Below are 27,601 nucleotides of genomic sequence, written 5' to 3'. Positions count from 1 at the left end.
TGCTTTCTGTTAATCAGAATACAATAACTGCCCACTTCCAGTGGGCAACTCCAGCCGTTAAGGGCCCACAGCAGGTCAGGTTGTCAGGATATTCCTGCTTCAGCACAGTTGACATCCTGCTTCAGCACGGGTGGCTATCTGGTGGCTCTTAATGACTGGAGTTACCCACCCCTGATTTAATGTATTTCATACAAGTATAGTAATGAGGCTCATGTGGGTTTACTTTTTCAGATGGTAATGATCAATTCAATACTGGAGTTGGAGTGGATCTTGGAACTTAACAGGTTCTGCTCAAGTTAAAAAAAAACACCAGTTCGGTAGTTAAATATGCAGTCTTATGCTTGCTGTTTCCCCCAAGTACTATCTCGACATGAAATATACTTTTTTAAAGTGTAAGTTTAAGGTTTGCCTTTACAATGCATTTTGACTTTTCAGGAGAAGTTACTGCATTAAGCATTTTCAAAACAAGCACTGATCAATTTTTTTTAATTAAGTAAATGTGACAAAAAAAAGTTGGTAGCTCATCAAAACCGGTTTGATCTACAGATTACCTTTATTTTGGTACTTCCATATTTCTTATTGGAAAGCGCACACATTGACAAACAAAAACAGACACGGTTGTGATCACGGGCCTCTCCCTTTTACAATTTCCAAACAAAACCTGGGTAATCGGGATACTGGGCCGCTCATATAACGCCAAAGGTTAGTACAGTACACAGACTGAACCATGTGTGCCATCTTCCTTATTTAGCGCCACCTCCTGGCCAAAACACTAACATACGACTGATATAAAATACGATTTTTCTGACGCTCAGCACCACGGATTTACATTGGGTCTGTAATCTGACGGCGGTTTGCGGGATGAATTCTGGCGGATAACCGAGTACCGCCTGACACTTGAAACTAGTGGAATGGTATATTCTCATCTGGGAATGAGACTGAAGGTTGTAGCATCACAGGCAGCTTGTGAAGGTTCGGAAATGGTGATTTAAATTCATCAATTATTTTCTGCTGCAGAAAAAGATGCACCTAAAACAGAAGCCAAACACCCGCGTTAATGGAGGAACATCAACTGTTCAGGGAAAGGCAGGATTACCAGACAAGGGGGTGCTGTGAAAACTGCACCCCCATATACAGTTTAGATCTGTTTTGGCTATCTATTTTATAATTAACTTCACTAAAATACTAAAAAAATGTTTAAAAGTTTACATGCAACCGTGCAGGAATCAAGTTACTGATCTAAATATTCCCAATCCCTGAACATAACATTTTCCAAAGTAAAAGTGTGTAAAAATGTTTTGTAGGATTCAGACAGTTATCCAAAAAAATATGATCTGGAGATTGGGACTGTACCTCTGAGCATTAGTTTACCAAATCACCAGTTTCATTTAATACCCCCTTACTACTGTTATGCCGGCAAAGATCAAGTAAACAGATCTGTCCAAAATATTAGATACACACCAGGATGCTTCAGGTTGTTTGAGGTTTTGCTGCTGGATTAGCTGGACTGGCATCTGCTATAGTAGCCAAGTAAATTAGATTTCTGTGCAGAATTTGCTGGTATCTGTTGGGGGGGTGGGGAGAGAAATGGTTAAAATGAACTTTACCCATTTAACCAAGTTGCTATTTTCCATGCCACTTTAGTCCATGCTTCCATGTCGCCATCAATGTACTCAGTTCTGTTTGTTTTTCTTACAATTACTGCTATTTATATTACAATAAGAGTGAAGACACCTTTAACAATGTAATAAGCAAAATATGATTGAGCTACGGTGGAAGCAGTAAGCTTAGGAACTAATGTTAGCACATTATACAGTCACATTTAGAACCCATTGTCTTAATGATTAACATCTGTTTTCCATGGCAATGTGAACCCAATATATCCCACAGCCGAACTGGCGACATTAACCCTCTCACGGTCAGAAGGTAGCAAACAGAACAGCAATCAAGCTGAACATTTTAGATTCAAATGGAAATGTATTCGACCCGCTATGGCAAATAGAGGTGCATAATCGCACGTTTCTATACTGGTCCTGTCTCTCAAAAGGGTCAGATTGGGTTTGGTAGCGGTCATAAGGATTCCCTACCCATTTGTTAAAATCCATAAACACACTTTAAAAATTAAAAAAAAAAGGGTGATAAGGACCTACTTATTTAGCATGTGTGAAAGCAGCCGTACAGCAGCCATACTCGTTGCCAACTTTTTTCTTTTTATATGTAAAGCATGTGACGATGTATATTTCTTTATTCTTACCTAAACTAGCAATCGTTTGGTGCGCCTGTTATAAATATACCAATCCTGATTGTGTGCCTAACATAATGGCTGCCTTTCGGTGTCAATCCTTTAAGGTAGTGTACCTCAGCAGCTACAATGTATCCTTGGATTACTACTAATGTAACACTACCTATTGTTACAGTTTATAGCTCAAACTGCTGGGAATATTGGCAACAAATTATCACAAACATTGAAGAGTTACAAAGATCTTGCACTGCTGGGGAGGTGGGATAAAACCTGAAAGCCATAGAAATCAAAAGATGCTCAGTCTATTAAAATTCACTCATTAAAAATGGCATTACAAGTTTTTTTTTTAATCACATACAGAACTGTTATTTTTTTTTAAACACCCATAAGATTTCACGTTTTGTCACTTGAAGTGTTTACAAAGCGCTTCTAAAGCAGATACATGCAACGTTCTGGCAGTTCTTTGATAGAATAAGGAAAGAAATGGTGAAAATGAAATGAAATTGGTTACTTACTGAGCGCATTCTGTAGCTCTCCCTTTGTTCTGGTATTCAACAATGCACCGGATAAGTTGATCATTTTCTTCTAGCAACTAAACAAGAAAAAGTGCATGTTACCTGTGTTTTTTATATAGATGCACCAGCTGAAATTTGCCCATTTTTACACATCGGCAAGCTTTACCAACCATTAAAATTCAGTGTGCATTTGCCCGAATCTGCTAAAAATGGCAGTCAATTAACAACAAAAGACAGGGGAGCCCAATGATACATCCAATTGACAAAACATATGGTAATAAGTATAAAGTTTAAACACTTCAATAATAATTACTTGGTTATTTAGTTAAAACCCTTTGGCCAAAGTGTCATAAGCCTTCATACCAACGTCAAGGTGGTATAACCAATATAACCAAATTAACGCAGGTCCTACACCACACTGTGACCCCTTCCTGTTACCTCTGTATGAGGGGAAAGAACCATAGAAGGTCCTGTTCTTGCAGCAAAGTGAAAAGACCTCCCAAGTTAAAAAGGTGAGGAGTGAGCTCTGGGGGGAGGTGCCCCCTACCTCCATACAACTGTTGCCAGGTCAGAATGTGTGTGTTAGTAAATTAAAGAGCAAAGTTGAAATTCAGGTGAATTACATTAAAAAAAATAAAGGTTGAAATGACTAATTGCCAGGCAAATGTAACCTTTTATGACAATATCACACCTAGTTTTGTATAATATTTTATTTTGCTGCAGTGAACAAAATTTAAATTATAAACATCTTGGTAAACAGAGGGAAACAAATACAGGTGATGTGATGTCTCACCCTGCAAGTGGGTGAAAATACAGTAATCACAAAATAAAACCAACTAGAAAGAATATCAATTTCCAGCCTGGATGCCACATTACACTTTGATCCACTGTGGGCGTTTTTTTAACTTTTTTTTTTTTAATTAAACATTGTGTATCTGGAACATTTGATAACCACTCTCGAGGCTGTTTACTATGAAAGTTAAAAAAAAAAAATAATAATTAAGACTTGTAGATTTTTTTAAAGTTCTTATTGGCTCCATTTATCCTTTTAAATATGCCCTTTGTGAGGGACCTTTAAAATAGTTTGCATCAGCAAAGATCACCACACATCTGTAGGCTAATAAATAAGGGAGGAGGTTGTAGTGCTGGCTGCCCGGTAGATAGACTGTGTGTACTGTATACATCGTCCAGAAGTGTAACATAGCAAGCTCTATTAGGCTGAGTCCCCTGTGGTGCTGACCGCGCGGTGCTTGGTGAGGTTGCTTCTGGCTATTTAAATTTGGATGTCCCCGCTTACGCGGAGTGTGCACGGGCACGGACGCTCACCCATGCTTGGCACTTGCGTAAACAAAAAAACTCTGAACCGCGCTCAGCTTGCCTGCAACGCCCCCTGCGCGCGCTTGCGAAGTAGCACGGACACCCGTTGCTCATGCTTGGAGAGCTGGTGACGTCACTACTCTCAAGCATGAGCGTGCTCAGCGGCACAGGGGACTCAGCCTTACAATGTGTGATCCTACTCAGCCTGTCCACACTTTCTATGTTACATATAGCCAATGCTTTTAAGCATTTAGCTCAGTAGTTACCAACAGGGGTTCCCCGGGCACCTCTATAGGGTTCCCTGCAATTCTCAGGTCATTTGAAAATTTTACCAAATACAGAAAAAATTACAATGGGATCACAGATGTGCTATCAGAGAGGGTTGGGGTTCCTTACAATGCATCTGATCTCAGACGCGCTATTAGAGAGGGTTGGGGTTCCTTACAATGCATCTGATCTCAGACGCACTATTAGAGAGGGTTGGAGTTCCTTACAATGCATCTGATCTCAGACGCGCTATTAGAGAGGGTTGGGGTTCCTTACAATGCATCTGATCTCAGACGCGCTATTAGAGAGGGTTGGGGTTATTTACAAAGCATCTGATCTCAGACGTGCTATCAGAGAGGGTTGGGGTTCCTTACAATGCATCTGACCTCAGACGCGCTATTAGAGAGGGTTGGGGTTCCTTACAATGCATCTGATCTCGGACACGCTATTAGAGAGGGTTGGGGTTCCTTACAATGCATCTGATCTCAGACGCGCTATTAGAGAGCGTATACACAAGTGTGCGCACCTCACTTCGTATATCTATACACACATCTCTATGCACACCACACTATGTGCACGCGCGCACACAGCTCTCTCTCTGTATGTGTACACACCCCTCTCTCTAAGTGCAGCGCGCACACCGTGCTGTCTGTATATGTGCACGCGCGCACACCGCGCTGTCTGTATATGTGCACGCGCGCACACCGCGCTGTCTGTATATGTGCACGCGCGCACACCGCGCTGTCTGTATATGTGCACGCGCGCACACCGTGCTGCCTGTATATGTGCACGCGCGCACACCGTGCTGCCTGTATATGTGCACGCGCGCACACCGTGCTGCCTGTATATGTGCACGCTCGCACACCGTGCTGTCTGTATATGTGCACGCGCGCACACCGCGCTGCCTGAATATGTGCACGCGCGCACACCGTGCTGTCTGTATATGTGCACGCGCGCACACCGTGCTGCCTGTATATGTGCACGCGCGCACACCGTGCTGTCTGTATATGTGCACGCGCGCACACCGCGCTGTCTGTATATGTGCACGCGCGCACACCGCGCTGTCTGTATATGTGCACGCGCGCACACCGTGCTGTCTGTATATGTGCACGCGCGCACACCGCGCTGTCTGTATATGTGCACGCGCGCACACCGTGCTGCCTGTATATGTGCACGCGCGCACACCGTGCTGCCTGTATATGTGCACGCGCGCACACCGTGCTGCCTGTATATGTGCACGCGCGCACACCGTGCTGTCTGTATATGTGCACGCGCGCACACCGTGCTGCCTGTATATGTGCACGCGCGCACACCGTGCTGCCTGTATATGTGCACGCGCGCACACCGTGCTGTCTGTATATGTGCACGCGCGCACACCGTGCTGTCTGTATATGTGCACGCGCGCACACCGTGCTGCCTGAATATGTGCACGCGCGCACACCGTGCTGTCTGTATATGTGCACGCGCACACTGCTTGCTCTATGTGCACGTGCACACACCGCGCTCTGTATATGTGCCCCTGCACATAGAGAGCGGTTTGTGCGCGTGCACATATAGAGCACTGTGCGCGTGCACATATACAGAGCACTGTGCGCGCACCTCTCTCAGTATATGTGCAAGCGCAGATACCACTCTATGTGCACGAGCGCACACCTCTATGTACACCGCGCTCTGTATATGTGCACGCGCGCATACCGCGCTCTCTGTATATGTGCACGCGCACACCTCTCAGTGCACGCGCCGCGCGCGCACCTCACCCGCTGGATGGTCTCCTGGTTGATCTCAGCCTTCCCCCGCAGCCTGCCCGGCACAAACACCACCGACATCTTACCGCGTGACCCGGCGCCCACTGAGTGCGTCACATCCGGCGCGGCTTCGCGCTCCCGCAGTTGACGTCAGAGGCAGTGCCCTGCCTTTAACCCTATGGCTGCCTGACCACCGGTTAATGATATTGCTATTCAGGATAGGAGAGATAGGGGAAGGGAGAGATGGGGGAGGGGGAATTGGGGGATGGGAGGGAGGTGGATGGGATGATGGGGGGGGAGAGAGGGGGGGGGGAGAGAGGGGGGGGGGGGAGAGAGGGGGGGGGGGAGAGAGGGGGGGGGGGGAGAGAGGGGGGGGGAGAGAGAGGGGGGGGGAGAGAGGGGGGGGGGGAGAGAGGGGGGGGGGAGAGAGAGGTGGTGGGGGGGGGGGGGGAGAGAGAGGTGGGGGGGGGGGGGGAGAGAGAGGTGGGGGGGGGGGGGAGAGAGAGGTGGGGGGGGGGGGGAGAGAGAGGTGGGGGGGGGGGGGGGGAGAGAGAGGTGGGGGGGGGGGGGGGGGAGAGAGAGGTGGGGGGGGGGGGGGGGGAGAGAGAGGTGGGGGGGGGGGGAGAGAGAGGTGGGGGGGGGGGGGGGAGAGAGAGGTGGGGGGGGGGGGGGGGAGAGGTGGGGGGGGGGGGGAGAGGTGGGGGGGGGGGGAGAGAGAGGTGGGGGGGGGGGGGGAGAGAGAGGTGGGGGGGGGGGGAGAGAGAGGTGGGGGGGGGGGGGAGAGAGGTGGGGGGGGGGGGAGAGAGAGGTGGGGGGGGGGGGGGAGAGAGAGGTGGGGGGGGGGGGAGAGAGAGGTGGGGGGGGGGAGAGAGAGGTGGGGGGGGGGAGAGAGAGGTGGGGGGGGGGGAGAGAGAGAGGTGGTGGGGGGGGGGGGGGAGAGAGAGGTGGTGGGGGGGGGGGAGAGAGAGGTGGGGGGGGGGGGGGAGAGAGGTGGGGGGGGGGGGGGAGAGAGAGGTGGGGGGGGGGGGGGAGAGAGAGGTGGGGGGGGGAGAGAGAGGTGGGGGGGGGGGAGAGAGAGGTGGGGGGGGGGGAGAGGTGGGGGGGGGGAGAGAGAGGTGGGGGGGGGGGGGGGGGAGAGAGAGGTGGGGGGGGGGGGGAGAGAGAGGTGGGGGGGGGGGGGAGAGAGAGGTGGGGGGGGGGGGGGGAGAGAGAGGTGGGGGGGGGGGGGAGAGAGAGGTGGGGGGGGGGGGGAGAGAGAGGTGGGGGGGGGGGGGGGGAGAGAGAGGTGGGGGGGGGGGGAGAGAGAGGTGGGGGGGGGGGGGAGAGAGAGGTGGGGGGGGGGGGGGGAGAGAGGTGGGGGGGGGAGAGAGGTGGGGGGGGGGAGAGAGGTGGGGGGGGGAGAGAGAGGGGGGGAGAGAGAGGGGGGGGGGAGAGAGAGGGGGGGGGGAGAGAGGGGGGGGGAGAGAGAAGGGGGGGGGAGAGAGAGAGGTGGGGGGGGGAGAGAGAGGTGGGGGGGGAGAGAGAGGTGGGGGGGGAGAGAGAGAGGTGGGGGGACAGAGAGGTGGGGGGGGACAGGGAGGTGGGGGGGAAGATGGAGGGGATGATGGGGGAAGAGAGGTGGAGGGGATGATGAGGGGAAGAGAGGTGGAGGGGATGATGGGGGGGAAGAGAGGTGGGGAGAGATGGAGGGTGGGGAGAGATGGAGGGTGGGGAGAGATGGAGGGTAGGGAGAGATGGGAGGATTATTCCTCATAATCCAATGATTGATCCCCTTTAATGCATACAATACAAAGCTGAGCCCTCAGACCCGGAGCACAGGCCATTGGGACTGGGTGAGGATTGGTATTCTGTCACAATACATTACTACTGCTCCCTCATTAGCTAGGTAATGCAAAGCGTTGTATGGCACTACACAGGTACTAGAAACCATGACAATGGCATAAATAGGTACTGTCATCTATTGCATGGCATACCTGGGAGTACTAAACAAAGACATCAGCACTGACTGTGATCACATTATGCAGTAAGGGACAGTAATATTACCGTCACATACCCCTCACAGCAGGGAGCCAGTAACCAATTGTGCTTCTATTTGCTTGGATGGATTTGAAAGCAGGTACTTCCCCAGGTTTAAAAACCGTTGAGTTTCCTCAAGATTCCCCCATTTCCTCCTCTGGTTTTAAGGATGCCAGGTTTATTTGATGGTTACTAAAAAGGCCAGTAGGAGAGCCGCCATATAACGTCACCTTTGATTACAATAGATGCATATGTATTCATACTGCAATACCCAATTCAAGGCATAATCCAAGCAATATCTATTAGTTCTGCAGTATTAGATACTTACATTTTATTACCATTTTTAATAAGCTTTACTATACAGAGCATCTTTTGATCTCTATAGCAGGTTTTAGCACACCTCCCCAGCAGTGCAAGAGGCTATGGTGTGAACCGGGTGCTTTCCCTGGCCATGGTGGACGGGGCGTGCCTAGGGGCATCACAGAGCTGGTTCGGCCCTTATTGGGCGAACCGCTCACGTGACCGGCCTGTTGCGCCAAGAAATCAGTTTCAACAGTGCTCCCTCCCGCACGCCGCATGGACACGATCACTGTCTTAAGCAATCTGATCGCTCAGCGTGCGGACGCCTCCCCGCGCTCTGCGGCACCATGGCCCCAGCCTAAAAGGCTTTCCTGTTTGTAGTTCAAACTGTTGGGAATATTGGAACAAAATTGTTACCATAGTAATATAAGAATACATTGAATCTGCCGAGTTACTGGCTGAAGGAGAGATTGCAAATTAAAGGCAGGCACTTGGTGAACCCTGGGAAGCAGGATTTTGCTGATCGATCATGGGAGAACTAATCAATCGGCAGCTTAGGTAGTTTTCAATGAAAGTAATCAGAGGCCGCATATATTAAATATATATATTTTAAACTGCTTGGGTTGCCTTTTTGAAGCAAACTACAAATGCAACTTTTGGATATGAGTAATGTTGGTAATTATTAGTAATTATTGAAAAACCATAACGCTCAAGATTCTCTAATAAAGTTGGATGTCCTTAAAAAATACTGTACAGGAGTTCAAATAGCGTGCATGATTTTCTTTGTATGTTTTGGTCTGCGGTGAATGCGATGGTAGTAGTTAGCAGCCGAGCCATGCGACAGAATAACTATTGCCCACTGCAATAAATGCAGCATGCTTTGCATTGCAGTCTTTTATTTTCAATCCCTTTTCATGTTGAAGGCAGCAACTAAAATGATTATCTTGACAAGGGATGCGTAAAGTTTGAGCTGTGCCTCCACCTGTGCGACAGCCCCAGCGCCATCCTTCTGTGACCCGTCATTTGATGTGCATTACCATGGCAATGCATGTCACATGCCCCTGCGGCGTCATTTGGCACGTCCAGAAGACTACAGAACCCTGGCAAGTTGGAGGTTGCAGTGGGCTCATGCAGACCCCCAGCCTTTAACTTAAATTCCTTGGGGAAGAGCACAGGGCCGCTGAAACCACCGCACCCTCCCACACCCCCCCCATCTAGACTACCAAGTCCTGAAAGTAAAAGCTACAGTTAAGGATCCCTACACATGCGAATGAATATATATATATATATATATATATATATATATATATATATATATATTTAAAAAAAAAAAAACCTAATTGACAATGTAGTTAAAAATAATTTTTTCAACCAAAAACATTTGAGGGGTTAAAATTGGGTTTCCACCCCAGTTTAAACATTTTTAAAAATCTTTTCTTCTATTTATGAAGCAGGCAGGTCTCCAGAATTGAAACATGTTCATTCCAGTTCTGCAAATCTTCTGATCCTGCTGCCACCGACAAGCCTAACTCAGCAAAGGCCAACTCCCTGACACCCGAGAGCACTAGCTCATTGGGCCTAACTATGTGTGGCCTTGGGTGGTGATAATTATTAAATGTAATTTAAATATCTATCTCCCATCAACTAATCGCGACACTGAGGGCTCCAGATAAAATTAAAGCATGTGTTTTTTGCATAAGAAAAATACTATACACACTATTTTAGGCCAAAAGGGAAATAAAAGCTATTTCTTAAATACTCATTTATTAACCTCCCCATAGTGGTGCTTGTGGCATTGTATTTTTTTTAATTTTTTAAGTGTTTTACTGAACTTATCTGGGGGGGAGAAAAAAAAAAAAACTTCAACAAAACGGTTTTATTGAACTTTTATTCTGCCTTGGAAATAAAAACCTCCCTTTTCATGTAGCAGGGTACTCCAAGAGATACAATGCAGTTCATTGTACAGGTACAAAAAACACCCCGATTAGCCCAAAGACTCAGGGAAAACAATCCACTTATACCATTACAGCATTTGTATTTTCATTAGTTTTGTTTAAATAGTATACTTATTTCAACAGTATAGCATGTTCCTGTGTCAAACACTCAAGCTGTTCACTATCATGATTTGAATCTCATCAAAAAGCATTGCCCACATGCTATACATGTCACTAAATCTGTAGCCTCCAAGGCAGCAAAGTACTTTACCTCTATAAAAGTAAACCAGTTACAAAAGTCTTCTAGTGCCATCATAAGTTGAAAGAAAACAGGACTCCATTAATCCCTTTAAAGTAGCACTGAGTGTTCAACACTTGAGACTCAAGGTGTACTGTTCTAGCACCCTGCCATTCCACGACCCTGTCTGGAAACACCATAAATACTGGAAATAAAGAGGGAACCACTCGCATACAGCTTTGACAAGGTTATAATGAAGGGGTGGGGAACTCCAGTCCTCAAGGGCCACCAACAAGTCTGGTTTTCAGGATATCCCTGCTTCAGGCACAGGTGGCTCAGTCAAAGATTGAGCCACCTGTGCTTAAGTAGGGCTATCCTGAAAACCAGACCTGTTGGTGGCCCTTGAGGACTGGTGTTGCCCAACATGCTATAATGTATGGGCAACTTGGGACAAGTGCTACAAACAGGCACAATATTATCTTCTTACCAGCTGATAACACAAATGGTGTGGTAACAGACAATGCTACTTTAAAAAAAAAATATATATATTTTCCCAAAACAGTGCAGTATTTCCTTCCCCCCCACCCCTACTGAACAGAGGAGCAAGTTAAACTTCACAAATTAAATTAAAAACATCCCATCTTTGGATCCATTTGTGTTACATCTTTAAATACATGAATGCTACTGGCTTTAATTCTAATATAATGTAACTCCTTTCTAGGACAGAGGGGCGCCCAGCACACAGTGAGGTGTTGCATTAACTCAGGTGGCATTGAAGCAGTTTAATATACAAGGTAGGTGTTGGCAACAAACGTTGTCACTTGTGGCTAGCTGGATTCAAAACATTTTCTTTCTTCAACCTATACTCAAAATACAGGCAACTTCAAAAGCAGTAAGTATTTTAGAATTGAATGTAATACAGCTTTATGTATCACAATGTAATCTTTAATAGAAGTCACAAACAGTATACGTTCTATTCCAGGAATTGAAGGAAAAGAAAAAACACGAATTTTTAATTTTAATCTTACGTCAATTAAAAAAAGTTTGCATCTACCACAACCACAGCCAACTGCAGTTTGATATAACATTAATAACTTGTTCTGTTTGAGAATGCTCACTGTAAATTTGGCCAATTCTGTGATATGCAACGGAGTATGAATGATTGTGGAGCAGACTACATCCAGTTTTTAAATTGAAACATTTCAAATCTTCATTATTTCTCAAAAAAAAAATTAAAAAAAAAAAAAGAAGTTTAAAGCTTTGAAAGGCTAAGGGAAAAAGAACAGTACATTAGGAGTTAATTACATCATCAACTTGCAAAACCCATTCGGTGTGCCGACTACAAAGTTTTATTCCTTAAAAAGAAAATAAAGTTGCTTTTTTACAGCTATACAGAGTTCTTCATGTTTCTTTGGCAGTGGGAATATAATGAATTTTACAACTATATAAAATTGTCCTTTGCCTAAGAAACAGTATTTCCTGCGCATACGTTGCTGCATCTCTTACTATCCAGCCCTACAGAACAGAAACGCAATCCCTTCTGCTGCTATAGGGAGATGCAAACACTTTGCAATTGGTCTGAGCTCCCTCAAGCAGTGAAAGTGTTAAAGAATACAGCTGGGATTCGCCCCCAAAGGAACTTTTCACTGGATCAAAACTCACAGTATCGACGGCTTTCTGCATATGTCTTGCAGCAATTGTCACGTGTAAGAATAAAAATACCCAGCGATGAAAAAAAAAAAATACTCAAATTCCATCGAAGTACTGCTTCCATTTTGTTTTCTGTTAAACTATGCATACCAAAATTACTTAGAAGTCGGCAATTTCGAATACCAAATGCAAAGGATATTTAGTGCTCAACATTTTCTAAGATGGCAATTTAAAAAAAAAAAAAAAAAAAAAAAAAAAAGAATTGGGAGGGAGAAACCCAAACAGAACAAACTGCATAACACCTGTTGTACTCCCCTTTAGTGTTATAGGGACCAACCAGCACTGCAAAGCAATGTGCTGCAGGCAGACCCCACAGCACTGAAGGGGTTTCGTTAAGCAGTAAAACCCCCAGTGCTGGTGACAAATGTACAGCAAGTTAACTTCATTCTTCACAAAGACTGAAACAAGTTCTCTGGAACGCAAAGATTTAAAAATCCACTTTGAAACACGATCTAGGCAGCCACTTTGTTGTCTTTCTGGGGAGGAAACAAAGAAAATAAAGTAAATGACTGGAAACTAGACTGAACAAACATTGTTTCCCCTATAGGCTATTATTTAAAGAGCAACTTTTTAGAGGGAAAAAAAACAAAAAAAAAAACGGAGCAAACATATCCACAGTCTTAGGCCGAGTCCATACAAGGACAAGCAGTGCTGAGGCGTGCGGACGCTCAGCGCTGAGCCCCTGCATCCTCAATGAGGATGCCGAGAGGGGGCTCGCGCAAGCGTCCGCAGGCTTTGGAGTTTTCAGCCGAGCGCCAAGCTGTTTTTCAGCGCACTGTCGGCTGAAAACCTCCAATGAGAGTGGGGCTGCGTCAACGTCACGGCGCCGTGACGTCATCAGTGCGTCGTGGGCGATTGGCCCAGCGACGTCACTGCCCCGCCTCCCTCAGTCTCCCCCCACCTCCGATCGCGGACGCTGGCTCGCCTGTATGTGTGTGGAATCGCACAGCTTCTGCAGGCGAGCCTCAGCGTCCGCGCGGTTCAGCCCGGCTCCCCCCCTCTATGGCCCGGGCCTTAGAAATATTTGCCAAGCTTTCTGGGTATACAAATACAGCAAAACCACAACACTATCTGTACTCTTACAGCTAAAAAACAAAAAAAAGTATGAATGGATGTCAACAAGACTGGGGGTGTTGGGGGGAAGAAAAAAATAAATAAATAAATCAGGTACGATTGCTTCATGGTTTCCAACTATAACCCAAATCCTTTCATAAATTAACGGTTAATATGTTAACATGGAGAATAGATAGATTTAAAAAAAACAAAAAAAAAAAAACAAGTTCTAAAATGAGCACGGATTACAAAAAGGGAATATTAAAGTAAAAACTTCAGTAACAAAAGCATACCAAGCACTGTGCACTATGACATATAAAGCATTTAATAACAGTGCTAGGGTCGTTTGCCTGCTCTAATAAAAAGGTTAAGGGGTCACTGTATAAATACAGTTTGAACTTACCCTGTACTCGTAGTCTGCAAACTCCCTGCCCCCACGGCCTCCTCTGTAGCCACCACGGTAACCTCGAGGTCCTCCGAAACCTCCTGGCCCTCCTCTTCTATCGCCACGGCCTCTGCCACCACGGAACCCCATACCCCCCCCTCTGCCTCTGTAACCCCCACGGCCTCTGTTTGAACGGAGAGGAAGCCCAAATGTCTCTACATTTATCCTTCTTTCTTCGGCCCACGTTTGTCTTCGCTCTCTGCCACGTAGAAGAAACAGGAGACCAGATTTAATGTGAATCCCAAAGCACAACGCACCGAGCACTGTAAGGTTTCAGTTATTGTATCAAACCAAGGGGCCTTATGCAATATGAAGCAATGGATTGCACCGCAAGCATCCCAAAAACGGTCGTTCAAATCAATGAACTTTTTTGGCCTATTGTGTCAGACTATATTGAATAAGGACCCAAGAGGAAACATGGCACAGAAATTCAGGAACGTTCATATTCAACAGGGAAATGTTTCAATGCTGACTTTATCTCAGCCATGTGCCCACCGCGGTAAAATAGATGCAAATGTAGTACGACATTCATTTGATCAATAGGACATCAAAAACGTCACCCGTTCCACGGACGGAAACGCATGCTGCTGGCAGGCAATAAAAAGAAAGTAATCACTATTTGTGAACACCAGAAATCGGGATCTTAGTACGGTGTATGCTGAAGCAGCAACAGCCCTAAACTAAACAAATACCACGGAGTGTGTATCCCTGTGCGTTTTAAAGCGCCAGCATCCCATGGGCCAATAGGAAGAGCTCCGCACTGGATGAGGAGCTCACAGCTTCCTATTGGTCCGCGGGAGCTTTGAAAAGCAGCCATTAAGAGAGCTCCAATAGCCGAGTGGCTACCAGCACCTACTACGGAGGCAAACATCTCTGGAAGGGGGTCCCCGGCACTGAAATGAATGTGGCCTCAGCTACAGAGACCCCCTGCTTCACTCCTCTCAAAGTGAAAATATATATATCCGGCTTGGATTCCGCTTAAACAAGAAGAAATGTCCGGAACATTATTTAGTTTGGGCTGTAGTATACGTTACCTGTTATCATCACAGGAAATATTATCAAAGAAAGATTTGGTTTTATCATAATAGCTGTTTGATGCCAGTGCTTCTTCCTCATCAGCATTGCCTTCACTATTCTGTGTGTCTACCCCAGAGTCACCTTTGTCTTCACCATTTACAGGCTTCTCTGGTTTATCATCTGAAAAGAAAAATCTCTCTCAGGGCAAGCAGCAACAGGTACTATCGGGTTAACCAAACATACAGGAAAAGGGCTGGTATACATGTGAGATTATTTATCCATAATCGCATGAGTAGACCTTCAAATATGATCAAAACCGCCAATGATCTGTTGTTGGACAGGATATAAAGTGAAAGACCATAGAACAGGTTCTCAACTCCAGTCCTCAAGACACTCCAACAGGTCAGGTTTTCAGCTTCAGCTCAGTTGAAGACAGCCACCTGTGCTGGATCAGGGATATCCTGAAAACCTGACCTGTCAGGCTGTGGTGGTGGAGGGGGGTTTGAGGAGAAACCTCTGCTGTAGGTGGTTTTAAATTGCAAATAAGACGCATCCCCACACCACAGACCAAAATAAGCTAGGGACACAGATTAGTTTAGTGACCAGATGTAAAGTAGCACAGCCATGAGCACAAGTGATTCAAAGCCCAGAGTTAAGTAGATGTGAATTGTACACATACATATATGTATATTCCCGTTACCCTTTAACTTCAGTTTGTTGTGAAATTCTTTGTCAATGTCCTCCTTGTTAAATTGTGCATTAGCACTTTCAAAGTCAAAATCTTTTTCAAACTTCATAGGTCCATCTCGTCGAACTCCAAACCTTCCTCTGCCCCCACGGTGACCACCACGGCCTCTCCGAACAGGGGGTGGACCGGACGCTGTTAAAATATGCAAGAGTTACAATGTGTTTAATACAACACAGTGGGGCACAAAAACATAACATTACAATAGATCCGTATTTAAACACATCAGTTGAAGCAGCCAGCTAATTACTCTTTACGTTTAAAACCAAACCTAAAGTATTACATATATACATGCAGCCAGTAGATGGAATGGGACATTTGAACACGGCCGTTTCACCGTGACCAAATGACTGCCGGCGTTCGTTCGCAGGGGGGACCTCCAAAGCAGCCGATCCGCTGCTTCCAAGGTAAGTTTTACGAGTCAAGATAGGCGCTTAATTTAAGGGAGTTTAGCGGCTAGGTTAGGGGTGTTCGGCACGTACCTTAGCGGCAAAAGGTCACGGCAGCGCGGTGAGTCGCGGTCATTTGGTTGCAACCAAATGTCCTAGACTGGACAGCTGAGCTCTTTTAAAGACAGAAATTGAAGGACACTATGGAGTTAAATAATTTCTAAACCATAATCCATACCTTCCATACGTCTTCTGTTCGGATCTTTATTATCGTTCCGGAGTTGCTCAGCGTCAGGCCTTGATATTTTGTGCACGTCGACTATAAAGAGAAAAATTAACAAAGATTAGGTTATGGCAAAGATTGGCAAATTTACAGTCCTGAAGTGAACAAAAGATGCGCAGTCACCTTTCCTTTGTTCCTGATTCTCCATGATCTTGTGGCTTATGGATTGCAATGGTCTGGGTGGTGCTAGGCTTCTCCCCACAGCAGCTGTAACAGGTACACGGGAGGCTGGAGCAGTCTGCACACCCTGTTCAATGGTTGGACTCTTTCGTAAGGAATCCAACTGAGGGCTAGCGCGTCCTTCAAAATATAGTAATAGGAAGTTACTTTCAGCCGCAATGGGCCGTTCCGCCGCTGGGACACTGCCGCACCGCCTGGTCCGACTACTGCATGTTTCAAGGTCCAGAGCGTGAACGCTACACTGCCACACAGGCCGCTCCTTAAATGTGCCGCGCGGACTGTCTAGGCAGTGTTCCCGCGCGGGACATTTAAAAATACACAGTTGTGGGAGCGGGTGATCAGGCCCTTGGTGGACAGGCAGGCGCAGCAGACATTACGGCGAAGTGTCCCGCTGGCGGTCCTACACAGAGGAATAGAGTGGCGAGAAGAGACATTTAATGGCTAGCACGAGCAGACTTCAAGAAGTCAACTTTCAAGTATCACCCAAGCCCTAGATGAAAGATCTAAGTATCAAAGTAGGATAGATCTTAGGCTAGTGACTATTGGGTGTTGGAACCAACACAGGGATGGGCAACACCAGTCCTCATGGGCCACCAACAGGTCTGGTTTTAAGGAAATTCTGACTTCAGCACAGGTGGCTCAATCAGTGGTAAGCCACCTGTGCTGAAGCCAGCATATCCTGAAAACCAGACTTTTTGGGGGTCTTGAAGACTGTGGTTGCCCACCCCTGTGTTAGAACAAACACCCAATAGCCCAAGATCTATAGGTAGAACTAAATTACCAAAATCTAGGTATCTAGCAAACAGAAAAAATACTTTGCAAGTTGTATCGCCAAAATACAAAACCAATGCAGATGCAAAAAAAAAAAAAAAAAAAAAAAGGACAGATGAGCAAGTGAAAAAAGCCCCAATCATGTAGAAATGGCTACAAAGTTACCTTGTGATAATTGGGTTTTTATAGTCCTTGAATCAGATGAGAAAGAGCCGACCGCGCTGCTCTGTGACAGAGCGCTGCTAGCTGCAGTTTCTGTTCCAAACGACGTCAGCGAACTTCCTGCTTTTAAAACACAAATCGTCAAGAATTAGTTTTGAACAGACAGGGGTGGGCAAATACACAAAATACTTAGGGCCCAGCGTTTTGTGAAGCACAGAGATATTGGGGGGAGGAGGGGGGGAAGAATGGTGTGACTGCACGTCACAGACGACCCCTGACACAGGTGTCGCCGGCAGGTCAGTGTGCATTGAGAGCAGGGATGGGCAGAGTACTCGCACACCACCTGCTCTACACTCCCCCTTACTAAGCAGCGCGGCGGTGATTGACCGGTTAGTAATCACTGCGCACAGCACGAGTCACGGGATTTTTGCATGCCTGATAACAGACCGACATTCTTATTATACAAATGTAAAGCCAAATATTTACGAGAGAAATTCAATATTTTCACCCATTCCCACATCGGCATGTGTTAGGAATTGTGGCTCTTCGGGACAAAACTGTATTTATTGTAAAATCCCGCACAGCACGTGGCTTATTTTAAAGCAGGAAAACACTGCACAAAAAAAAAAATTGTTATAAGATTGACGCAGGGGGTCTCCGGAGCTGAACACCGTTAATTTCAGCTCCTGGGACCCACTGCTTCCCGAGATACTTGCCTCCGTAGCGGTGCCGGTAGAGTTTAAATGTCCCTCGTCACATGGGCCAAGAGGAAGCCGCAAGCGATGACGTCACGACTTCCTATTGGCCAGCATGACATTTAAGCCGCCATTGCGTTAGGCCCACAACTTCCCTGGCTGCAGATACCGGCAACCCTAGGGAGGTAAGCACCTCTAGAAGCAGAGGTTCCCCAGAGCTGACATTAATGGGGTTCAGCCCCTGCTTCAATCCTAGAACGAAATAAAAAGAAGAAGTGCAAGGTGGTTTGCGGCTTTAACACCGATGTATCATACGCAATGAATGCTGAAAACTACAGGGACAGGGCCCAGTTTCATAAACATTAAAATAATAAAAAGTAATCATACCAACAGCAAATTGTTGCCCCACAAGAGGACTTGGGCTGAACTGACTGTAGGCAGGCATCCTGTCAAATGGACCGTACGAACTCACAGACTGGAATGAGGAAGCAGACGAGGATCCTAACGAAGACTAAGAAGAAGATATGTAATGTTACACTTAAGCTGACTTCATACCAAAGTTAATACAATAAATAATAAACACCATGCTAATTACTTTGAAAGTAGAATGTAACCGCATAAATACTTAAATGGAATTATACATCAACCTATTCAAATGATACCTGGACAATAGCTGGGTCCTGAGGCAAGGAGCATTGAGGTTTGGGTGGCTCACACACGGTTAGATCCTTGATATCACTGCCGCGGAATATGATGTACTCAAAGACTTCATCACGGGGAGGTATAGGCCGATCTGTTGGTCGATCCTCTGTTCCAAACGAACGCACTATCATGGGAGAAAAACATGGAGTTACCAATTGGTGTAAATAAGAAAAGTGGATGGATATTCGACTTTATGGACTCAGCCTAGAGACTTCAGCCGTGCGGAGGCGCGCTGAGGGAAAGCGGGTGCTTTTCCCGGCCTTAGTTCGCGCGCCGTCCGGAGGGCGGGCCAGTGATGTCACGGAGCTGGTTCGCCCTCATTGGGCGAACCGCTCACGTGACCGGCCCTGCGCTTCCTTGAGCGCTTAAACTGAAAAAAAAAATTTGCGGAAGCGTGCGCGAGCCCCTGCTAAAACCGCTCTCATTGCGGCTGCAGGGGCTCACTGCCAAGCGTGAGTCAGCGCTCATGCTCGCGGCCTAAGGCCTGGGACATAGTAGCTTCAGCCTCGCTGAGCAGATGCACTAACCCCCTGCATCTGTCATCAGCCCGGCTATAGTTTCCCCTTCCGCATGCGTGCTGATGCGTGCGGAGGCACAGAAACTTTGCCGAGACAGGCCTCTCGCTCCGCCTCCTGACACGCCTCTGCCCCGCCCCCAGAGCGTGCTCACTGCCTCGCCGGCCAGGACAGGAAAAAGCTCAATTTTGAGCAGACGAGGCAGAGCAGGAGCGCGGCTCAGCGCGGTTGAACCTGCTATGTCCCAGGCCTAAGACTGTGCCCACTAAAGTGCTGCAGTCTGTGTGAAAGGTCAAACAAACAGTACGAGGTACACCATTTATTAATGAAAAGAAAATATCAGCAGGCACGCAATATTCAAGTCAGAGAAGAATGTATTCAGAACAAACACGTTTCAGTTCCAGCCAGGACGAAATGCATAAACCTGTTTGCATTATGTACTCAATCCTTTTTTTTTTTTTTTTGCATCGAATTTTGAGTGCTCGCTAATATTTTCATTTCACTTACTACGATTTTGGGAACGTCAGCGAGGTGGTTCCCCTTCCACATTGGTGCATCACAAAGGTCATTTTGATATTGTTTGAGTGCATTGAACTCCCCATACCTTACTTGAAACACCAATTATTAATAATATTATGCATGTATATCTGTATATAGTGCCCAACAGTTGTACTTGGCGCTTTACAAGAGATAATACAGGGCATTATAGTACAATATGTGCCACAAATAAGAACAGACAACAAGAAAGGAAATCCCTGCCCTGGGGAGCTTACAATCTAAGTGTCATGATGGGAGACTTGGAGACCACAGGTGAAATCTGGGGGTTTTTCCCAGTCTTCGTTTAAAAAAAGCGGTTAACGAAAAAATAAATAAAAAACAGATGACATTTGAATTTGATATTTCTGTACAATTTTTTAGTTCCTGTACTTCCGATGGCTTGTCTTTGTATCCTATCTGTGGCTGGGTTGCTACAAGAAGTCTAATTCAATAAGAATTGGCGCTTAGTTTCCAGTTTAGATTAGTTTTTTTAACTGGCAGTGCAAGATGGTCAGTGGTGTATTTGCAGTTAAAACCAGAATCCCTAGTTATATCTAGGCAAATAAATAGAACAGACCAATTAACATGGGCCCATGTGTCACACCGCTTCCTAGCGCCAACTCCAGCCTCAAAAACATCATACAACAATTTAAAGGCTTACGTTACTAATCTACTGTAATTAAATCAATTAAAGACTGACAAATTTAAATCAGGTTGTGTTTTTTAACAGTCAAGAATTTACAACACGCAAGAAAGAAACAAACAAACATCAACTTAGAGATGATATGCATCAAACCTGGAATTCACAGAATCAGAATTATTATAAAGGCTGATTTAGTGCTACGGGTAGTAACAGGATTAAAGAAAAAAAGTGTCAGGTGTACTTAAAAAATATAATACTACAGTGTAAAATTGTATTGTTCCCTATTACTGTATAATTTACTTTCAGACCAACTTATTTGGCTTTTATCTCTAGCCAATGGGACATACAACTTGAAAAACACAATTCCAAAAACAAAGTTAGTGTAAACATATTTATCAGAACACCAGAATTAAGTCAAGTAAAAAAAAAAAAAAAATCAAATAATTATACCTGTGTGTTGTCCTGCTGTCATTAAACAGTAATAAATGGGGGAGATTGGAGTGCTGATGCAGCCATTGTAATGCTATATTATATTGAAATCTGCCTGTAGAACCAGAAGTGTCATCACCTATTAATCAGGTAATGATTTAAAAACATGAGAGGTCTATGGGTTGCAGCAAACTGACAAAGTATGATAAGGAGTTTTAGTCCTTGAATAAAACAAATCTGCAGCACTGTAGGTCACATAGGAAATAAAAGCTATTTTAGCAATAAAATGGCTACATATTTTATTTTAAATACATATATGAACAAGAGGATCAGTGAAGAACCAATAAAGCTTGGCGCCCTGAAAATGTTTTAGTATGAAACATTTTAATGGGTGTTGTCATTACCAACTCCAGGAGATTTTTAAAGAAGCAATTCAGGCTAGTGATTTTTTTGATTCTTCCCATTGAATTGAAGCAGGGGGTCTCCAGAGCTGACCCCCACTAATTTCAGCTCTGGGACCCCTGCTTCCTGAGATATAGACCTCTGTAGGGGGTGCCAGTGGCCGCTACGTTCGCTGGCAGGGTTCCCATAATGGCGGAATTTCAAAGCTCCCGCGCTCTGCGGCGCTCAGTAGGAAGCCACGACATTACTACGTTCATCTTCCTATTGGAAGCTTTAAACTTTGCCGAGATACCGGCACTCCCCTCTCTGTGTTCAGCTCAGGAGACCCCAGCTCAAACCTATGTAAAAAATAATAATGTCCGTCTGGATTACTCCTTAATATCACCCTGTGGGGTACAACAAACTCACAAAGATGTGAAAATGTGACTTGTTGATCAAGGTGCGCTGACCAATATACTGCTATGCTTAATGCAATTCTGTTGTGGCTACAATAGAGATGGTACTTGCAGAGGGGGGGGGGGGGGGGTTGTAATTATTTTCAATATAAAGTTTCCAGGAACTATTCTTAACATTGCATAGCTGAAAATAGTTTGACTAATTCTTTCTTAATCTATTTAAACACATTATGATGCGTTGTGGCGCTCAACTATTGTAAATCTGAAGCATCTATTTGACAACACGAATCAATAGACAGCAGTTAAGCGTATGTGGAAAATGTGGTGTATGTGCATTGGTAAAACTAATTATAAAACTTCGCTGATGTGATTGAATCCAAACAAACCATGACATTTATTTTAAAATCCACACATTCTGTTGCTTACCTATTGAACAAATCTCTTACTAGAAAAGATACACTGCCAAGGATAGGAATATTGAACCTCAAGCAGACCTAGGCCTCGGACATTGTGCCTCCAGCCGCGCTCCTCCTCGGGCCCGCCTGCTCAAGCAGGAGCTTTTAGGTGTCCTGGCAGGTGAGGCAGCGAGTGCGCTTGAGAGGCGGGTGGGAAATGGGGCAGGAGGTGGGGCTAGCGCGTCCCATCGCCGACGGGGTGCCATTGGCTGTTTGCAGAACCCTCTAGACCTTAAGGTCAAAAAGTATTTTGGACCTAGTTTTCACTGCATTGATGTTCACATCCAAACTGTGCAGATAGGAAAAAGCAGGCACCAACAGCACAAGATCAAAAAGTACATGAAGAATTCCAATGAGAGCTAGTTCCCATAAAAAAAAATAGTTTAATGGATTCTACAAGAAAAAATATTAACAGCATTATGGGGTACAGAGCCCCACACCAACGCGTTTCGAGCGCTCGAAACGCGTTGGTGGGGGGCTCTGTACCCCATAATGCTGTTATATTTTTTCTTGTAGAATCCATTAAACTATTTTTTTTTATGGGAACTAGCTCTCATTGGAATTCTTCATGTACTTTTTGATCCTGTGCTGTTGGTGCCTGCTTTTTCCTATCTGCATGCTTTCAGGACAATTGAAAAAACGGATGAACACCCCCCATCAGTGGAGGAAGACACATCTACAGTGATGACAAGGATGACAAGCCTACCCTGAGTGAGTCATCATTTTATTATCTGGACACTCTCCATTCCGATGTCATATGTTGGATCACATTAGTGTGAGGTCCCTTACTGCAGTGCTTGTGGGGATCCTAGTCCACTAGTCGGTTATATATTGGAGTTATATCTGGAGCTGTTATCTGCATGGTCTGGGGTATATCCCATTCTCTTCCATTGGGGGGTTCACACCTCAGGATTCTTCAATCAAGTTATGTGATTTCTTGTTATAGGCTTTCGTTTAGAGCACCACACATTTGGCTATTTTTCTGCACATCCAAACTGTGCTGTTTATATAATAAAATGAAGATTACATATTTTTTTTAGATTGCAAGTTCCTTAGGACAGGGATCTCAGTCTATGGTCTCAGTACGCCTCAACATATATGTACTCTGTTATACCAGAACCTTTGGGAGATCCAGGACCAAGATTCGGGAGAGACTTGCACTGGGTCAACATTAATTCGTGCTGTGCACTTTGATTACCATCCTCAGATAGGAGCTGTATTTATCAATGCTTTGTCACATTGGTTATATTTATGTACTGGCAAATGCTGTTACTCTAGGTCAACTTATGCTTGTGATCGGATGTCTGACTATTGACTACGTATTTGGGCACTGTGGAATTCTATGATATACATATAATCACCTTAACCATAGGCAAATGTTTATGCCATTAGGCATTTACGCACTCAGAGGATGCACTTACCTCGCCCAGAATGACTGTTTTTATGTGTGTTTTTCTCTGTGACCCCCACCCATTAGATTTCTTTCCTCTACACGATTATTTGTGTATTGATATTCTATTTATATTTGCAGTGGAACACCCCCTTATTTAAGGATTACTTTTTAGCCTTTAACAAGTTATAGGGAGGCCATTTTGATACACAACTTTCATAGTGTACTTATTTTTACAGTTGTGCACCTCTGCTATTTTTTATTTTATCATTAATGCCCCCTGGAAATGAAACAAATATACATACACAGCTCAAAGTAAGGATATTCCTTAGATTGGCTCTATCCCAACAGGATTATGATGATCACCATTTATTTGTAAAGCACCAACATATTCTGCAGTCCAGTACAATGTATATTATACATTCTGCTAAAGGCAAGGTCATTCCTTATAGATAAGATATAGCTGAAGATTATATATACACATACTTACACAAAACTTACTAACAGTGAGGGTGGTAAGAAGGCAACAGCACTCAGCAGGTATCAGAAACAATACATGTATTAAGAAGAATTGCACATAGAACCAACGTTTTGATCCACACAGGATCTTCCTCAGAGATCTTCCTGGGAGGGGGGGGAGAGAGAGAGAGGGGGGGGGGAAGAGAGAGAGAGGGGGGGGGAGAGAGAGAGAGGGGGGGAGAGAGAGAGGGGGGGAGAGAGAGAGAGGGGGGAGAGAGAGAGGGGGGAGAGAGAGAGGGGGGAGAGAGAGAGGGGGGGGAGAGAGAGAGGGGGAGAGAGAGAGAGAGGGGGGGGGAGAGAGAGGGGGGGGAGAGAGAGAGGGGGGGAGAGAGAGAGGGGGGGGGAGAGAGAGAGGGGGGGGGAGAGAGACGACCCCCTTGTGTGGATCGAAACGTTGGTTCTATGTGCAATTCTTCTTAATACATGTATTGTTTCTGATACCTGCCGAGTGCTGTTGCCTTCTTACCACCCTCACCATATGTTCTATTATCTCCCAGGGCGCCCTCTGCCCCTGTCAGGAGGGGAGAGGCCTACAAACGCACTGACATCCCCCGGCGCTGCCATCTTTGTTGTTGTTGTTAATGACAAAAGCTCCCGGCCTCCGCTGCGTCCCGCAGCCTGAGACACCCCAGAGCTGGCCCCGGAGACACCCCAGAGCCCCGCAGTAGTGTCAGGGATTTCCGGCGGCGTCTGAGCCCCGACACATCCAAAGCTCCCGGCTCCGCCAACAGAACCTCGGCTAAACCCCCCTCCCACCCGGCGGCGGTTACCGGGCCCCGCAGTTCCAGGCCGCGACCTGCGTTACCTTTGGCCAACGCCACCGTGGAGTTCTCCGTGTCGATGGTGTACAGAATCCCCTCATAGCGGATCTCCGCCTTGGAGATCAGGCTGATCTTGCTGCCGATATATGGAGTCCCCCCGCTCATGGTGTCCCCGGGCTGCTGCCGCGCTCTCCCCCGCCGGATGGATGCGGATTGCCGCCGCTCGTTCAGCTCGTCCCGAGCGCCCCAGATCTGCGTTCTGGAAAAGGGCCTAAACCAACATGGCCGCCTTCATCCTCCTCAGAGCGTACCGCTAGGGACGCCGGGAGGAGATTCCGCGCAATTCTCGCGAGATCTGGGGGTTTGGTTGGCAGAGGCGGTGTCGTTACAGTTGCCAACCACAGCTGTTAAAGGGGAAGTCCCATTTAGAGCAGTGTTCTGTACTGTAAGTCTTGATTTATATAGCGCCATTAATGCACATAGCGCTTCACAGCAGTAATACACGTGGTAATCAAATAAATAACAGAGCATGGGAATAAGTGCCTTAGACATAAAAGTAACATTAAGGAAGAGGGGTCCCTGCCCCGAGGAGCTTACAGTCACTGGAAAACTACTGGTTTGTCATCGGGTTTCAAAAGCTCTGTACGCTTCCATTTAATCTGCAAAGCACTTTTATGTTGCTCCGCTAAAAGGTATCACAACCTGCAGTCAATATGCATCACCTTAACCATTTGAGTGCTGAGTGCCACCGGTGGTCCAATCTCAACCACGCAATTACTTGGGATAGAGATCACGTGGTCTCGAACAGGCCCTAAAATAAACATTTTACTTATTTGTGTCCTGGGACAAAAATGAAGATTTGCTGCAGCTTGTAAAAACAGGACATTCAAACCCCGTGCACATTTTGTCCTGCTTCCATATCTTGTATATGTGGACATAAAGAGGCAGTCTGTGCAGCACTTAAAAAAAAAACACACAACTTTTTGTTTTAATATATGCCGCCTTTATTACCTTTATTGAAAACTAATTACCTAAACTGCCGATTGATGCGTTCTCCTGTAATCGATCAGCAAAATCCTGCTTCTCAGAGTTCACTAAATGGCTGCCTTTCAGTTTCAAGTCAATTCTTCAGTCAGTGTAACTCAGCGGCTACAATGTATCCTTATATTAGTAAGGTAATATTTATTGTTACAGTTTGCAGCTCAAACTGCTGGGAATATTGGCAACAGATTATCACAAACAGGAAAGTGTTGCAAAGATCTTGCACTGCTGGGGAGGTGGGATTAACCCTGCTTTAGAAATCAAAGGATGCTCAGTGTATTAAAACTCATTAGAAATGGCATTGAGAGTTGAATTTAGAAAAAAGAAAGGTAGTAAGTATTATCTAATACTACCGCACTGATTTTATTTACAAAACACATGTAGGTTATTGCTTGGCTTGTTCCTTTAAGGGGTGGTCTATACTCTCCACAGCACCCCAGCCGTACAGGCTTATAATAGACACAGGGTTATAATAGTAGTTTTTTTTATTCTTTACATATTGATAAGTTTTGCATTTTGTTGAATCCATTGAATCTAATCTTAAAAAAAAAAAAGATTCGACTGAGCCACTGATTGAGCCACCTGTGCTGAAGCAGGGATATCCTGACCTGAAGCAGGGATATCCTGACCTGTTGATGGCTGACCCTGTTCTGGTAGCTGTATTGGTCCCAGAGAAGTGCAGATTTACTGTAGATTGTGATGCATATTAAGGGGTCAGAACTGAGCGTACTTTGCAGATGTAATTAAAGTTGTACACAGCTTTCCAAACTTCACAGGTTTCTTTTTACGTAGTAAGTTTTTAAGTTCCTATGAAACGGTTTTGAAATTGAAATGAAACACTCAACTAATGCTATATTTGATACGTTTGCAGTGACTTTTACAATCAGTTTTCTCATAATGACCATAAGTCGCTATTTCTTACGCCGCATTAAAATCCCATCAATCTGTTTCCATTAGGAAACCCTTAATGTTACTTTAACCCTTTGGGTGCTTCAGGGCGTGGTCACTACGCCACAGGGACTGCCACTCTGGGGGCCCATGACATTGTGACTATGTCGTGCTCAAAGGGTAGATGGCGTCCTGCGTTCCCGTGAAGCGTGAGACGCGATCTAGCCAGTGAGGAAACGGAGGACGATCCCTCCTCTTCCGTTCCTCCAAAATGTCCACCACGGTCACATGACCGCACTATGCCTGGGGGGAGGGGGAGTGTGGCTCTAAGACACCGCAACCCCTCCGGCACTCAAAGGGTTAAAGCAGCCGTAGGTGACGAGCCCCTCGCCGACCTCAACTTACCTACAGTGTTTTGTTTTTTAAATTCCAAAAGTTACTCAAATAAGCAGTTTGTTTGGTCTTCTTGATTACAATTTTGAGCAGCAATAAATGGGTCTCCAGATCCCGTTCAACAATATAGGTTTATGATTACGAAGGTCAATAAAACAAGTGATGAAGAACGTTCTAGAAATCCGCACAGATATTGGTTGTATTTGTTACACCCGAACGCTGGGGTTCACCGAGCGCCTATGCAGGGGATCACACCCCGATCTGCCATCATCTGCCGCTGACTTGAATGGCAGTTTCTGTCGCCCCACAAAGGCGCTTAGTGAACCTGCCCCAAAGTACGAGGGGGGCTGTAACTCCAAGGTTAGACATGATTTAGTTTAAAGATACTTGTAAAGTTACAGAGGATGCATGTACGGCTCCTATAACCAGTTCAATGTTGCTTGTAGATTACAAAATATTGATTTCATTTGTGCAAATGCATATATCAGAATGTCTGGTCACTTGAAT

At 45.6% G+C, this 27,601-nt stretch overlaps 2 protein-coding genes and 1 long non-coding RNA gene across 4 annotated transcripts in view; 1 reads left to right on the top strand and 2 right to left on the bottom strand.

Moving 5' to 3' along the window:
• Positions 1 to 534: 534 nt before the first annotated feature.
• Positions 535 to 6,220, bottom strand: SS18L2 (SS18 like 2). The gene is made up of 4 exons (XM_075576379.1): positions 6,099 to 6,220; positions 2,758 to 2,834; positions 1,462 to 1,564; positions 535 to 1,029 (listed from the first exon to the last, which is right to left on the bottom strand). Exons 1-3 carry the CDS (start codon positions 6,165 to 6,167, stop codon positions 1,471 to 1,473), a joined length of 240 nt encoding a protein of 79 aa, XP_075432494.1. The 5' UTR covers positions 6,168 to 6,220; the 3' UTR covers positions 535 to 1,029; positions 1,462 to 1,470.
• A 4,056-nt stretch (positions 6,221 to 10,276) lies between these two features.
• On the bottom strand, positions 10,277 to 25,108 carry LSM14A (LSM14A mRNA processing body assembly factor). 2 transcript variants are annotated; one of them, XM_075576376.1, is made up of 10 exons: positions 24,817 to 25,108; positions 18,687 to 18,850; positions 18,412 to 18,535; positions 17,333 to 17,452; positions 16,340 to 16,516; positions 16,172 to 16,252; positions 15,500 to 15,679; positions 14,817 to 14,979; positions 13,741 to 13,981; positions 10,277 to 12,760 (listed from the first exon to the last, which is right to left on the bottom strand). In XM_075576376.1, the coding sequence occupies exons 1-10, from the start codon at positions 24,935 to 24,937 to the stop codon at positions 12,737 to 12,739; spliced, it is 1,395 nt and encodes a 464-aa protein (XP_075432491.1). In that variant the 5' UTR covers positions 24,938 to 25,108; the 3' UTR covers positions 10,277 to 12,736. The 2 variants fall into 2 exon arrangements, with proteins under 2 accessions (XP_075432491.1, XP_075432492.1); XM_075576377.1 differs by having other exon boundaries at positions 17,333 to 17,449.
• The window catches only part of LOC142469760 (uncharacterized), a 16,894-nt gene continuing 13,837 nt past the window's right edge, over positions 24,545 to 27,601 (top strand). The window contains exon 1 of the long non-coding RNA XR_012789081.1: positions 24,545 to 25,217. This is a non-coding gene — a long non-coding RNA (uncharacterized LOC142469760). The remainder of the gene's footprint in view (positions 25,218 to 27,601) is intronic.

Source organism: Ascaphus truei, chromosome 19 (assembly GCF_040206685.1).
Source record: "Ascaphus truei isolate aAscTru1 chromosome 19, aAscTru1.hap1, whole genome shotgun sequence".
Classification (NCBI taxonomy): domain Eukaryota; kingdom Metazoa; phylum Chordata; class Amphibia; order Anura; family Ascaphidae; genus Ascaphus; species Ascaphus truei.
The sequence above is the reverse complement of the archived record's forward strand: the minus strand, read 5'-3'. Positions and strand labels throughout refer to the sequence as shown.